The following is a 14,760-nucleotide window of genomic DNA, read 5'->3' as shown; positions in this document are numbered from 1 at the left end:
GGACGAGCCAGTGTTCAGTTTGCTGCCCCGCGAGGTTTACCCATCTCTGCACTGAACTGAGGCTGTGGCCGGCAACCAGCTGGCTCCTGGACCACCTGCAGCGATATACAGGCCTCGTTGCTGAGGGCTCACTTTCAAGAACTTCAAGTTCTGAATATTATTTGCTCCCTTTTTATTGTTTGTATAACTTTTTTTTGCACATTGGGTGCTTGATGGGCTTCTTAAAAAAAAAATTGGGTTCTATTTGGTTCCTTTGTTTTTGTGGCTGCCTGTTAGGAGGCAAATTTCAAGGTTCTATATAGTATACATACCTCCATAATAAATGTACTTTGAACTTTGAAAATAAGGAGAGGGGGAATTGGGACCGCTGGAATCTGGCATAGACCAGATAGACTTCCACATTGCCTTCAACTGAAAAACGGGCCTCATACTTGGGGAATTAAGCAGAGTTGACGGGGGTGGGGTGGGGAAGTTTCAGTTTCACAATCTTTACAACTTCTTAAAAAAAAACTTACCTGCAAGTCCCATTATTTTTATCACACGGTCTGGGAGGATTTCATGATTCAGCACACGCTCCAGCTCAGAACTTTGATATACATTATCCCTCTCAAGCCTATTTTTGAAAAGAAAGTTAGGAAAATAGTAACGAACTGTACATCCGTCATTTCTAAAACCAATGAGTAATAGGCAATGTATAACAAAAAGTAACAATTTTACAAATGTCCCATTCATACATAGTAAAGTGCTAAAATTGCATGGCTTTTTGTCACTTGTACATTAAAGCATACAGTGAAATGTGTTGCTTGCATCAACGACCAACCTGTCCGAGAATGTGCTGTGGGCAGCCCACAAGTGGTACCATGCTTCTGACCGCAACATTGTGCGCCCAAACTCACTAACCTAACCCATACATCTTTGGCATGTTGGAGGAAACCCACGTGGCCATGGGGAGAACGAACAAACTCATTACAGAGGGTGGCAGAATTGGACCCGGGTCACTGACACTGGAGCTGCGTTTTGCTAATTCTACGTTATACCATGCTGCCCCATTGAGGATTGAGAATGAGGATGAAAATAACCTGCACTTCTGTTGAGTTTTTAAATGTATTTAAATGCTATAGGATTGCTTTTAAGCCTTTCATACTGAATCATACAAAGAGATAAAAGAAGAGAAGACCAAAATCTTGGACAGAAAGTTCGCAGAGTGTAGTACACAGCATAAGAACAGGCCCTTCAGCCCATGTCTTTGCCAACCAAAATGCCAATATAAACTGCACACCTGCCACACGTGATCTATATCCCTCTATCCCTACCTCTTCACATGCTTCTTAACAGTTGAGATGACTTTAAATAGCTCCTTAAAGAGGCAGAGAGGATGGAAAGGGAATTACTGAGCTTTGGGTCCTGGCATCAGAAGGACAGCTGCCAATGAGTGAAATAAAACACTATGGACAAACACCAAGGCTTTACAAGGCATTGGGCAGACCACATTTGGAGCACTGTGAGCAGTTTTAGCCCCATAGCTAAGAAAGGATGTGCTGGCACTGGAGAGGGTCCAGAGGAGATTCACGAGAATTAATCCAGGAATGAATAGGTTAATGTATGAGGGGCGTTTGATGTTTCTGGGCCTGTACTGTCTGGAGTTCAGAAGAATGACGGAAGATATCATTGAAACCTATCAATATTGAAAGGGCTAGATGGAGTGGATGTGGAGAGAATGTTTCCAATAGAGGGGGAAGTCTAGTACCAGAGGGCACATCCTCAGGATAGAAGAATGCCCCCTTAGAATCAATATGTTTCAATAGGTACACTTAATGTGAGAGAAATGTGCAGCCTGAAATTCTTTTTCTTCGCAGATATCCACAGAAACAGAGAAGTGCCCCAAAGAACGAATGACAGTTAAAACATTAGAACCCCAAACCCCTAACTCCCCCTCCCACGTATAAGCAGCAACACCACCCCCACCAGCAAAAAAGCATCAGCACCCTCCACTGAGCACTCAAACGTCATTAAAGACACAGACTTGCAGTACCCCAAAAACAACTTGTTCACCCAGTAACTTGACATCTACAGGCTGTCTCTCTCTCTCCTCCTAATAAGGGAAAAAGAGGTGTCACTGTTTCATAGTGAGAGGGGAAGACATTACAAATAACTCGATGATTTATGATGTTAAAAATCTGTTGCGTCGCTTTCTCTGAGCTCTGTGCCCACAGAGTCGGCACCAAAAAGGTGCAGCTCTCCGGACACATAACCCCTGGCAGCTAACCCGCTGCTCCTGATGTTCCATGTTCTCCCGCGACACTTCAGTTAGGGACACCGACCTAGAAGCAGCACGTCCCCAGAGCCACAAAAACCCAGAACCCTGAAGGGGCACTCATCTTTCAGTCTGTGATGAATTGGAACTTCTTTAGTTAAAGGATAGTGAATCTGTGGAATTCACTGCCACAGACGGCTGTGGAAGACAAGTCAATGAGTATATTTAAAGCTGAGTCTGACAGGTTCTTGATTAGTAAGGCTTCAAAATGACAGTGACAAGGCAGGAGAATGGGGTTGAGAGGGGAAATAAATCAGCTGTAACGGAATGGTGGAGTGAACTCAGGGTCAGCGTGACGGAATGGTGGAGTGAACGCAGGGTCAGCGTGACAGAATGGTGGAGTGAACTCAGTGTCAGCGTGACGGAATGGTGGAGTGAACTCTGTGTCAGCCGTGATGGAATAGTGGAGTGAACTCTGTGTCAGCCGTGACAGAAAGGTGGAGTGAACTCAGGGTCAGCGTGACAGAATGGTGGAGTGAGCTCAGGGTCAGCGTGACGGAATGGTGGAGTGAACTCAGTGTCAGCGTGACGGAATGGTGGAGTGAACTCAGGGTCAGCGTGACGGAATGGTGGAGTGAACTCAGGGTCAGCGTGATGGAATGGTGGAGTGAACTCAGTGTCAGCCGTGACGGAATGGTGGAGTGAACTCAGGGTCAGCGTGACGGAATGGTGGAGTGAACTCAGTGTCAGCCGTGACGGAATGGTGGAGTGAACTCAGGGTCAGTGTGACGGAATGGTGGAGTGAACTCAGGGTCAGCGTGACGGAATGGTGGAGTGAACTCAGTGTCAGCATGATGGAATGGTGCAGTGAACTCAGGGTCAGCGTGACGGAACGGTGGAGTGAACTCAGGGTCAGTGTGATGGAATGGTGGAGTGAACCAATTTTACTCCTATGTTTTATGGTCAAAGGGAGTTGTGAGGGTAGGGGTGGTTATGGAGCTGGGGGGGGAGCAAGGTCACGGAGTTCATAAAAATAGGTTTACAATATTAAAACTGAGGTGTTGCAGGACGAGAAGTAAATGCACCTCAGCACGAAAAGGACTTAACACAAGTTGGATAGAGACAGCAGAGCCATGAATGTCCTCAAGGCTACAAAGAGTGAAAGGTGAGAGGCTGACCAGCAGAGCAATGGAAAGGACTATTAATGACAAAGGCAAGGATTGGAGGACCACCAGCAAGAATGAACTGTAGGTATTGTTGAACAGTGATGTGGCAGTGAGGGGAAGTAACTTTGGAGATAAGATCAGGCGTACAGATGGCCACTGTGAGTTAATTACAGCTCCAAAGTTGTGTAAGCTTGGTTCAGGTACAGTTACCTGAGACAGAAAAGCAGCTAGGTCGGTGGGAAAGAGGTTTCATCAGTGTTTATGCTGAGAGGAAGTTTTTTCAGTGTTTATGCTGAGAGGAAGTTTTTGCTTATCTAGTAGCTTGATGTTTTATATCATAGACAGAAGCTTCAGCAGAACAGTAACATCAGCACCTTCATAACTCTCAGGAACGTTCTGGGAGGTAGGATTTGCATGGTTCACCCCACCCTGGAGAAAGATTCTTTCACGAAAGAGGTTGTAAAGTTCAGTGACAAACAGCCTGGTGTGTTTATAGGAGGAAATGAATCAAATTTGCAAGCAATAAAGACTTGAATGTAGACTTGATTCTTTGTGGAATTAAATATGAATTATTTTAAATAATCTTCTCCAAGGATCATCACCTTGCTGTGGTGGAGAGGCTTTGAGTTCCTGAAATCCTGAGAACGATGATGCCTTTAGCTTAGCTCCTCGTGGGGTCACATGACGGTGAGGTCAAGGGGTAGGTTCCAGACAAAGACCCATGCAACCAAGGCCACAATGGTGGAGCTGGCAAAAGATGTGATGACAAACCACAATGGCACTGAAGGGGAAGTTAAGGGTCCCCAGTTGCCTTGCATTCCATGTTACTGGACCCTGATCCTGATCTGTCAAGGACAGTCCAGTGACTGCCCATGCACTAATCTCTCCACATTAATCAAAGTCACACACAGACATTCTCCAATAACAGAATACTCTTTGGGAGAACATCACACTTGACTTGAGTGATGGCACTACTATTTAAAAACTCACCTGCCAGAGTCCGGAGAACAGACACGCTTTGGCTGCTTTCTGCAGACCGGATTCTCCCTCAAGTAGAGCACGCAGAACAGATTATAATGGATCCTGAAACACATTTAGATTGGTAATGGTTTAGAATATAAAATATTTTTATTTCAGCATCACTTAAATCTCCCATCTGTGGAGTTGGGGATTGGGAGCAGTGTTATAGGGAGGAATTCCTTTTCCCAATTCTGATGAAGGGTTTGGACCCAAACAACTAATGATCTTATTCTTTCCACACAAGGTGCTGCACATTTGGTGGAATTAAAGGACATGCAACATCAGGGAAAACAAGCAACAAGACCTGGGGGCAGGGGGCAGGGGGCAGGGGGCAGTTCAACAGCATGCTGACTTGGTAATTTTCACATAGCCATCTCTAGCCATCCATGTCTGTAAGTTTGCTGTGTCCAGCCATCGGAACCCCTGCACTAGCCACTCCTCTCCTCACCTGCCCATCACCTCCCTCTGGTGTCCCCCCTCCTTCCCTTTTTCCCATGATCCATTCCCCTCTCCTATTAGATTCTTTCTTCTTCAGCCCTTTACTTTTTCTGTCTATCACCTCCCAGCTTCTCACTTCATCCCATCTCCCCAAACTACCTACCTTCCCCCTCAATTGGTTTCACCTATCACCTGCCAATTTCTCACCACCTTCAGATTCTGGCTTTGGCCCTTCCTTTTCAGTCCTGTTGAAGGGTCTCAGCCTGAAACATCAACTGTTCATTCTTTTCCACAGATGGTGCCTGACCTGAGCTCTCGTACCACAGTTGCTACCCAAGAACCTCCAGCGCTTTTGTGTGCGTTGCTGTGGATTTCCAACACCTGCAGAAGCTCGTGTTTATCCCTGCACTAGTCATCGGAAGCCAGGGTAAAGCAATGGCCTTACCTGTTGCTGATGCCGATGTCTTTTTCTCCAAGGGCAAACAGTAACGTCGCCATGCAGTACAGGACTTCCATAAACTCTGTCGGTGGGAGAGTTGAACAAGGTTGCCCCAGAGAGGAAATAAGTGTCTGGATTTCTTGTACACTACTGGACAGGAGAACAATCACAGCCAGTATTCCCCATGTGCTTATAGTCTAAGTAACAAAAATTGCAGAGTTTATGAATTTCCTTCTTTATGATAGGCACCAGAGCATACTGTACATCTCAAACTGTGTTCTTGTTCCCTTATTTTCTAACCAGGTGGCTGAGGGGAGATCTCAAATAAGATTTTTATCTCTAACATACAGTATGCCGTAAAATTTGTTGTATTGTGGCAGCAGTTACAATTCAAGACATAAAAATTACTACAAGTCACAAAAAATAAGTAAATAATGCAAAACAGGAATAGTAAGGTAGCGTTCATGGATCAGAGGGGAAGAAGTTGTTCCCAAACGCTGAGGTCTTCAGGCCTCCTCCTCCCTGATGGTAGCAATGAGAAGATCCCTCAGATGGTGAGGGTCCTTAATAATGGATGCCAGCTTCCTCCTCGATGGTGGCAGGGTTGTGCCTGTGATTGTGCTGGCTGAGTCAACATCCCGTGAAGCCTCTCAATCCTGTACACCGGAGCCTCCATATCAGGCGGTGATACAATCAGACAGAATACGCTCCATGGTACATCTGTTTAAATTTACCAGAGTCTTTGGTGACATGCCAAGTCTCCTCAAACTTCAAATGAAGCATAGCCACCAGCATGCCTCCTTCATAATTGTATCAATATGTTGGGCCCAGGATAGATCCTCGGAGATGCTGATGCCCAGGAACATGAAGCTGCTCACCATTATCGGCTGCTGATCCCTGAATGAGGACTGGTATGTGTGTTCTCCAAATTTGCCCTTCCTGAAGTCCACAATCAGTTCTTTGGTCTTGCTGACTTTGAGTACAAGATTGTAGTGCTCTTTCGCTCCTGTATGCCTCCTTGTCACTATCTGAGATTCTGCCATCGGCAAATTTATAGATGCTATTTAAGCTGTGCCTAGCCACATAGCTCAACTGAGAGTAGAGAGAGTAGAACAGTGGGATAAGCATGCATCCTTGAGCACAGCAGCTCAATCAACACTGACTTATAGAAGTGTATAAGATCATGAGAGGATGTTTAAGTTAGTGCTAAAATGAAGCAACTGCAAATGCGGTCAAGAAATGTGCTGTATTTTAGAGAACAAAACAGTGCAAACCATCTCAATGATTTTTTTTAAAAAAAGAGGTAAATTTTACCAAGAACATAAGCAACACACAAAATGCTGGAGGAGATCAGCGTGTCAGGGAACGTCTGTAGAAGAAAATGGACAGTCAATCTTTCAGGTCCAGACCCTTCACCTAGTGCAAGGTCATAGTTCATGTGGACATTAAATGTCCCTAATTTCTCTGCCTCTACCACCATACCAGGCATTGCATCCCATGCCCCTACCACTCTGTGTAAAAACAAAATCTACCTCTGACATGCCCCTGGACTTTATTCCAATCACCTTAAAGTTATGTCTCCTTGTATTAGCCATTTCCACCTTGTCTACTCTATTTGTGTCCCTTATCCTCTTATCCATCAAGTCACCTCCCAAAGAGAAAATCCCTACTTCACTCAAACTATCTGAAGACATGCTGTGTAATCCAGGCAGCATTCTAGTAAATTTCCTCTGGGGCGTCTCTAAAGCTTCCACATCCTTACTATAATGAGGCAACCAGAACTGAAGACAATACTCCAAGTGCGGTCTAGCTAGACATTATCTGCAACGTTATCTCACAGCTCTTGAACTCAATCCCCTGACTAATGAATGCAACACACGATACGCCTTCTTAACCACTATCAACTTGCATGGCAACTTTGAGGGATCTCTGGACATGGATCCTAAGATGCCCCTGTTCCTCCACACTGCTAAGAATCCTGTCATATATCTTCTACTTTGCTTCCAAGTTTGTCCTTCCAAAGTGAATCACTTCACACTTTTCCAGATTGAAGTCCATCTGCCACTTCCCAGCCCAGTTCTGCATCCTGTCAATGTTCCATTGTAACCTACAAAGATGTTCTACATTGTCCAAAACAAAATCAGAAGGAAATATGTTTTCACTTAGCATCTTCGTTGAAATACAGTGTATAAAATTCTTACAGGGCTTGACAAGGAGGTGGAAGTCCCTCGAGCCAGGGATCACAGTCTCAGAACCAGAGGTCAGCCAACCAGGACAAGAGCAGAGAAAAAAAATTGTTCATCACAAGGGTAGCAGAGACTCCATTTTGCAGCGAATGGAGTGAGACGCGTTTTTCACCGCAGCTCTACTTTTTATATCTTACATTCCACTGATTGATCTGTTTTAAGTTTGAAGATTCACTATTTTTGTTGAAGGGTTTATGACTTAACTACGATGGCAGGAAGTCGATCCAGTATTGAATTGAGAGGCGGCAAGACCCTTCCCGAAATGGAAAAAATGGAACAAACAAAGAAATCGGAGGAACTTTCTACTTTAGAAAGAATACTCTCTTAAATACAAGATATAAAACTTGAATTTGGTTCGCTTAACACTAAGATTGATAAACTGATGAATGCTAACGGAAAGCTTGAAAAATCCATCTCTACTGTTCAAGAATCTGAAGAATTTGGATTTTCAATTTCAAACGCTCAAACAGACTACTCATCGAATTGAGAGGGAACAGGAGTTATTCAGGCAAACTATTAACGAGCAAGAATTGAAGATGTCATCTATGGAAAAGAAAATTAATGAAGTTACTTTGGAATTGTCAAGAATGAAGAAAAAAACAATTGATTTAGATAGCAGAATGCGCAGGAGGAATTTACGTATATTGGGCTTGCCTGAAAATACTGAAACTGGTGACCTGTTAAAGTTCTTTTCAGATGTGCTATATTCAGTTTTTAGCAAGAATCTTCAAGCAAACCCTGTACTCGATACAGCTCATCGAATCCCACGTTCTAAGCCCTCACCCGAACTACGTCCACGACCACGGATACTATGCTTGCACTAGTTTACAACCAAAGAAGCTATACTCTGAGAGGCAAGAAAAAGGGGTAAGCTAATCTACAATGCAACAGAAATTTGTATAGTGGAGGACTTTGCTCCGGAGATCTTTGCCAAAAGAAGGAAATACTGGGAACTGATGGTTGAATTATATAAAATAAAATGTCGCCCGTTGCTCCATTATCCGGCATGTTTGATAATTTTTCCGCCTGACTCCTTATGGATTCCGCATGGATTCCTTAAAGGAAAATCCTGCCTGACAAACCTATTACAATTTTTTGAGGAAATTACCAGTAGGCTAGACAAGGGAGATGCAGTGGATGTTGTATATTTGGATTTTCAGAAGGTCTTTGACAAGGTGCCAGACATGAGGCTGCTTAACAAGATAAGAGCCCATGGAATTACTGGAAAGTTACATACGTGGATAGGGCGTTGGCTGATTGGCAGGAAACAGAGAGTGGGAATAAAGGGATCCTATTCTGGTTGGCTGCCGGTTACCAGTGGTATTCCACAGGGGTCCGTGTTGGGGCCACTTCTTTTTACATTGTACATCAACGATTTGGATTATGGAATAGATGGCTTTGTGGCTAAGTTTGCTGACGATACGAAGATAGGTGCTGGGGCCGGTAGTGCTGAAGAAACAGAGAGTCTACAGAGGGACTTGGATAGATTGGAAGAATGGGTAGAGAAGTGGCAAATGAAGTACAATGTTGGAAACTGTATGGTTATGCACTTTGGCAGAAAAAATAAATGGGCAGACTATTATTTAAATGGGGAAAGAATTCAAAGTTTAGATGCAACGGGACTTTGGGGTCTTCGTACAGGGTACCCTACCTCCAGGTTGAGTCAGTAGTGAAGAAGGCGAATGCAATGTTGGCATTCATTTCTAGAGGAATAGAGTATAGGAGCAGGGATGTGATGTTGAGGCTCTGTAAGGCGCTGGTGAGACCTCACTTGGAGTACTGTGGGCAGTTTTGGTCTCCTTATTTAAGAAAGGATGTGCTGATGTTGGAGAGGGTACAGAGAACATTCACTAGAATGATTCTGGGAATGAGAGGGTTAACATATGAGGAATGTTTGTCTGCTCTTGGACTGTATTCCTTGGAGTTTAGAAGAATGAGGGGAGACCTCATAGAAACATTTCGAATGTTGAAAGGCATGGACAGAGTGGATGTGGCAAAGTTGTTTCCCATGATGGGGGAGTCTAGTACGAGAGGGCATGACTTAAGGATTGAAGGGCGCCCATTCAGAACAGAAATGCGAAGAAATTTTTTTTAGTCAGAGGGTGGTGAATCTATGGAATTTGTTGCCACAGGCAGCAGTGGAGGCCAAGTCATTGGGTGTATTTAAGGCAGAGATTGATAGGTATCTGAGTAGCCAGGGCATCAAAGGTTATGGTGAGAAGGCAGAGGAGTGGGACTAAATGGGAGAATGGATCAGCTCATGATAAAATGGCGGAGCAGACTCGATGGGCCGAATGGCAGACTTCTGCTCCTTTGTCTTATGGTCTTATGGACTCTCAGCCACAAAAGATTAACTCTCCAGATGAAGGTTGGGAATTTATTAAGGGGTTTAAGTCTATGTTGAAAGCAACTTGAATAGGCAATCCCGAGCTGGGAGATTTTTATAGATGCCTCTACATTTTATGGATGCCCGTACAGGACTTGGCTGATTTAATATTTTTTTATTTGTTAATAATTAGTATATATCTATAGTTGCCTTGAAGAAAGTCTGTTCCACATTTTATGGATGTCCACACAAGACCTGGTTGATTTCTTTTTCTTGCTTGCCTTAATATTAATATAGCTCTGGGTTTGACATACTTATTTTTTATGATTTATAAGTTTTTTTTAAATTTCAGTTGAGACTGAATCCCATATTGTTACAAGATCCAACTTTTGTTAGTTTTATCAAGGAGCAAATTTCTTTATTTTTTGAACTTAATACAACTGAAGGTATGTCAAATTTGGTTATATGGGATACGATGAAATCCTTTCTTTGGGGGCAGATAATTTCATATTCAGCAGGTTTAAGAGGGAAAACCAAAGCAGAACTTTTAGTAATTACTAATAAAATTAAAGAGGTATATAAAGCGTATTCAGTAAGACCTAGTGAAGATCTATATAAGGAAAGGGTTGAACTCCAAACACATCATGATCTGCTTTTGACCTTCCCCATTGAGCAGCAACTTTTAAGATCCAAAAGTCAATTTTATATACATGGTGATAAATCAGGTAAATTGCTGGCTGGTCAGTTGAAAGCAAGTATGGTCAGAAGATAGATTTTGAAAATATGTAGACCAGATAGAACTGAAACATTAGATCCTCATGAAATTAATAAGATATTTATGGATTTCTATTCTAACCTTTATAAATCTGAATTTTCTGATAATACTACCTTTATGAATAGATTTTTGCAAAAATTAAATATACCTAAAAATTTCTATTCAAGATATTAACACATCAGATGCGCCTAATAAACAAGAGGAAATAGCTAGGGCTATATCCTCTATGCAACTAGGGAAAGCTCTAGGACCAGATGGACATACAGTGAAATTTTATAAGACTTTTACTGAAATGCTTACATCACATCTATGTCAAACTTTCATTGATTCTATATCCTCTGGGAATCTCCTGAAAACTTTTTATGAAGCATCAATCTCATTGATTCCTAAAAAAGGAAAAGATCTATCTGAATGTGCCTCCTATAGACCAATTTCCTTATTGAATGTGGACTTTAAAATTCTCTCTAAGAATCTGGCTAATAGGCTTGAAAATATTTTGCCTACTGTTATTTCAAATGATCAAACTGGATTTATTAAAAATAGGTATCTACATTCTAATATTCGAAGATTGTCAAATATTATTTATTCTCCCTCAGATAAAGAATCTGAATGTATTGTCTCTCTTGATGCAGAGAAAGCCTTTGGTAGGGTGGAATGGCCTTATTTATTTCAGGTTTTGGAGAGATTTATTTTTGGTCCGGGATTTATTTCCTGGATCAAACTGATCTATCAAGCCCCGATGGCTGCGGTTATAACTAACAATCAAAAATCTCCTTATTTTAGACTATATAGAGGAACCCGTCAGGGTTGTCCTCTTAGTCCTTTATTATTTAATTTGGCTTTAGAACCACTTGCTATCGCTCTTAGGGATTCCAACTCTGTTCAGGGTATTAAGAGAGGGGATAAAGTACATAAGGTTTCGTTGTACGCAGGTGATTTATTAGTTTACATTTCAGACCCTAGGAAATCTATTCCTTCTATGTTATCCATAATTACTGAATTTAGTACTTTCTCTGGATATGTTAAATTTACATAAAAGTGAATTATTTCCTATTAATAATTATTCGGATCAATATGATCAAATACCTTTTAATATTGCTAAAAATATTTTACCTATCTTGGTATTAAAATTACTAAAAATTTTAAAGATTTATCTAAATATAGTTTTCTTCCTTTAATTGAATATATACAACAAACGCTTTCCAAATGGTCGCCTATGACGATGTCGTTAATTGGTCGAATAAGTGCTATAAAAATGACAATTTTACCGAAATTTTTATACACGTTTCAAACTGTTCCATCTTTTGCCCCGAAAACGTTTTTTGATAGAATAGATTCTATGATCTTATCATATATCTGGAATAATAAAAGCTCTAGAGTGAGTAAACCTTTACTGCAAAAATTAAAAAGAGATGGTGGCTTGACTTTACCAAACTTTAGATTCTATTACTGGGCAATTAATATTCGTTATATTACTTTTCTGGATTGACTGTAAAGATATGCAGGACTGTTCTTCATGATTGGACATTGAGGAGAACTCGGTAAAGGGGTTCTCTTTTGCTTCTTTACTGGGAGCTCCTCTTCCCTTTTTGTTTTCTAAGATTGGTAGACAAGATCTTAGTCCCATTGTTAGACATACATTAAAAATTTGGTTTCAGTTTCACAGATCTTTTGACTTAAATAACTTTGTTCTTTCTAGTTTTAAAGGCATCCATTAGTCTTGTGAAACCATGGATCTGCACCTGGAAAGTCTTCACTCTCCAGGGCACAGGCCTGGGCAAGGTTGTATGGAAGACCAGCAGTTGCCCATGCTGCAAGTCTCCCCTCTCCACAACACCAGGGCATTAGAACCCATACAGCTAGGCACCAGTGTCGTCGCAGAGCAATGTGTGATTAAGTGCCTTGCTCAAGGACACAATACGCTGCCTCGGCTAGGGCTCAAACTCACGACCTTCAGGTCACTAGTCCAATGCCTTAACCACTTGGCCATGTGCCCACACTCTTTCTAGTAATCACGAGGAATTCTGCAGATGCTGGAAATTCAAGCAACACACATCAAAGTTGCTGGTGAACGCAACAGGGATGCTAGAGATGCTGCCTGGTCTGCTGCATTCACCAGCAACTTTGATGTGTGTTGCTCTTTCTAGTAATATCCATTTTAACTTTTTTTTAAACCATCAATTTTAGATAAGGTCTTTTTAACATGGAAAACTAAGGGAATAAAAATTTCTCTAGATTTGTTTTTAGAGGATAGTTTAATGTCTTTTTCACAGCTAGTGGACAAATATGATTTATCTAATGCACAGTTTTTTTTAGATATTTACAAGTTAGGAATTTTTTTTACACAATTTGTTACTGAATTACCCATTTGTTCATTTACCAGATATGATAGATGTTATCTTTCAACTTAAACCATTCCAAAATCGATTGATAGCCTCATATATAAACGGTTATTGAATTTACAAATAATTTCTAATGATACGGTTAAACGTGCTTGGGAATCGGAACTTCAAGAGTCACTTTCAGATAATCAATAGAATAAAATTTGTCATTTAGTTAATAATTCATCTGTCACTCCTTGATTCAGTTCAAGGTAGTGCACAGGGCACATATGTCAAAAGATAAACTAATGCATATTTTTTCTAATATAAATCCTACCTGTGATAGATGTAACACTGAGGTGGCCACTTTAACTCATATGTTTTGGTCCTGCAAAAGTTAAATAATTTTTGGAGAGATGTATAGTCAGGGGAAAAGACAGGAGATTTTGTGGATGTGAGAAGGACACCCGCATGGTTTGTTACCTCCCGGGTGCCAGAGTCCGGGATGTCTCTGACCGGGTGCACAACAACCTGGTACGAGAGGGAAAGCAACCAGAAGTCGTGATACATGTTGGTACCAACGACATAGAGAGTATGCATTATGATCAGAGATTAAGGAGACATCATAGAGGTGTGCAAGATAATAAGAGGAACAGATACAGTGGACAGCCAGCGCCTCTTCTCCAGGGCACCACTGCTCAATACAAGATAAGGTAAGGGGTGGGAAGTTCAAGGGGCATATTAGAGGAAAGTTTTTTACTCAGAGAGTGGCTGGTGCGTGGAATACACTGCCTGAGTCAGTGGTGGAGGCAGATACACTAGTGAAATTTAAGAGACTACTAACAGGTATATGGAGGAATTTAAGGTGAGGGGTTATATGGGAGGCAGGGTTTGAGGGTCAGCACAACAATGTGGGCCGAAGGGCCTGTACTGTGCTGTACTATTCAATGTTCTATGTTTTTAGAAAGTTATCAAAAATCATAGGTCTGGACCTACAACCTAATTCACTTACAATAATCTTTGGGACTATTCCAACGGAAGCAGGAAATGTTTCTGCTTCCGCTCAATGCACGATAGCTTTCTCAACTTTATTGGCCAGGAGAGCTATTCTATTGTACTGGAAGGATCCCAATCCACCCAGTTTTTTTTTGGCTCTCCTCCATTATGTCTTGTTTAAGTTTGGAGAAAATAAGGAGTTGGACGTTTGATACATCTTTTAAATTTGAGCAAACTTGGCGACCTTTTATTCAATATTTTCATATGATCTAATTCTTTTTACTTTTCCAGTTTTTTTTTCTTCTCCGCGAAGTTCTAGATTTGACCAGAAGGATTTTCCCTTTTTTTTAAAAAACTGTATCCTCAAAATGGACTGCTCAGTCGCCCTCCACCCCCCCCTTTTTTTTTGTTTTAGGTTAGTTTAGTGGGTTTTTTTCTCTCAATAACAGGAAATCTTGAGTCTTTTTTTTCTATGAACTGTTAAGAGAAGTGGACCTTTCCTCTCTTTATATGAGCTTAATACTATCTATGATTTTGACAGTGTATATTCCTTTCTTTGTTTGTACTATTATTGAAATATGTATTTGAGATAACCTCTCCTCTGGTTTGTATTTATCCTCATTCTTTTAAGTCAATAAAAAAAATTGAAAGATAAAGATCACAAGTGTAGCAAATCTTTGGAATTGAGTACCTGAGATGGAGAGAATGCTTTGATACTAAATGAACCATGATGTACTATAGATAATGACGTATCATTAGCTAACCTGCAACGGTCTAAA

General features: G+C 41.4%; 1 protein-coding gene across 11 annotated transcripts in view; it reads right to left on the bottom strand.

Annotated features, from left to right (window-relative positions):
* fbxo18 (F-box DNA helicase 1) overlaps positions 1 to 14,760 on the bottom strand; it is a 148,673-nt gene that overhangs the window by 112,017 nt on the left and 21,896 nt on the right. For all 11 annotated transcript variants that reach the window (XR_011882983.1, XR_011882984.1, XM_072241784.1 and 8 more), the window contains exons 6-8: positions 5,324 to 5,514; positions 4,411 to 4,503; positions 516 to 613 (exon numbers count right to left, since the gene is read on the bottom strand). Coding sequence is in view for 9 of the 11 variants with exons in the window: in XM_072241784.1 (XP_072097885.1) it covers positions 516 to 613; positions 4,411 to 4,503; positions 5,324 to 5,514 (382 nt within the window). In the remaining 2 variants the exon portion in view is untranslated. The remainder of the gene's footprint in view (positions 1 to 515; positions 614 to 4,410; positions 4,504 to 5,323; positions 5,515 to 14,760) is intronic.

Source organism: Mobula birostris, chromosome 23 (genome assembly GCF_030028105.1).
Source record: "Mobula birostris isolate sMobBir1 chromosome 23, sMobBir1.hap1, whole genome shotgun sequence".
Lineage (NCBI taxonomy): Eukaryota > Metazoa > Chordata > Chondrichthyes > Myliobatiformes > Myliobatidae > Mobula > Mobula birostris.
The sequence above is the reverse complement of the archived record's forward strand: the minus strand, read 5'-3'. Positions and strand labels throughout refer to the sequence as shown.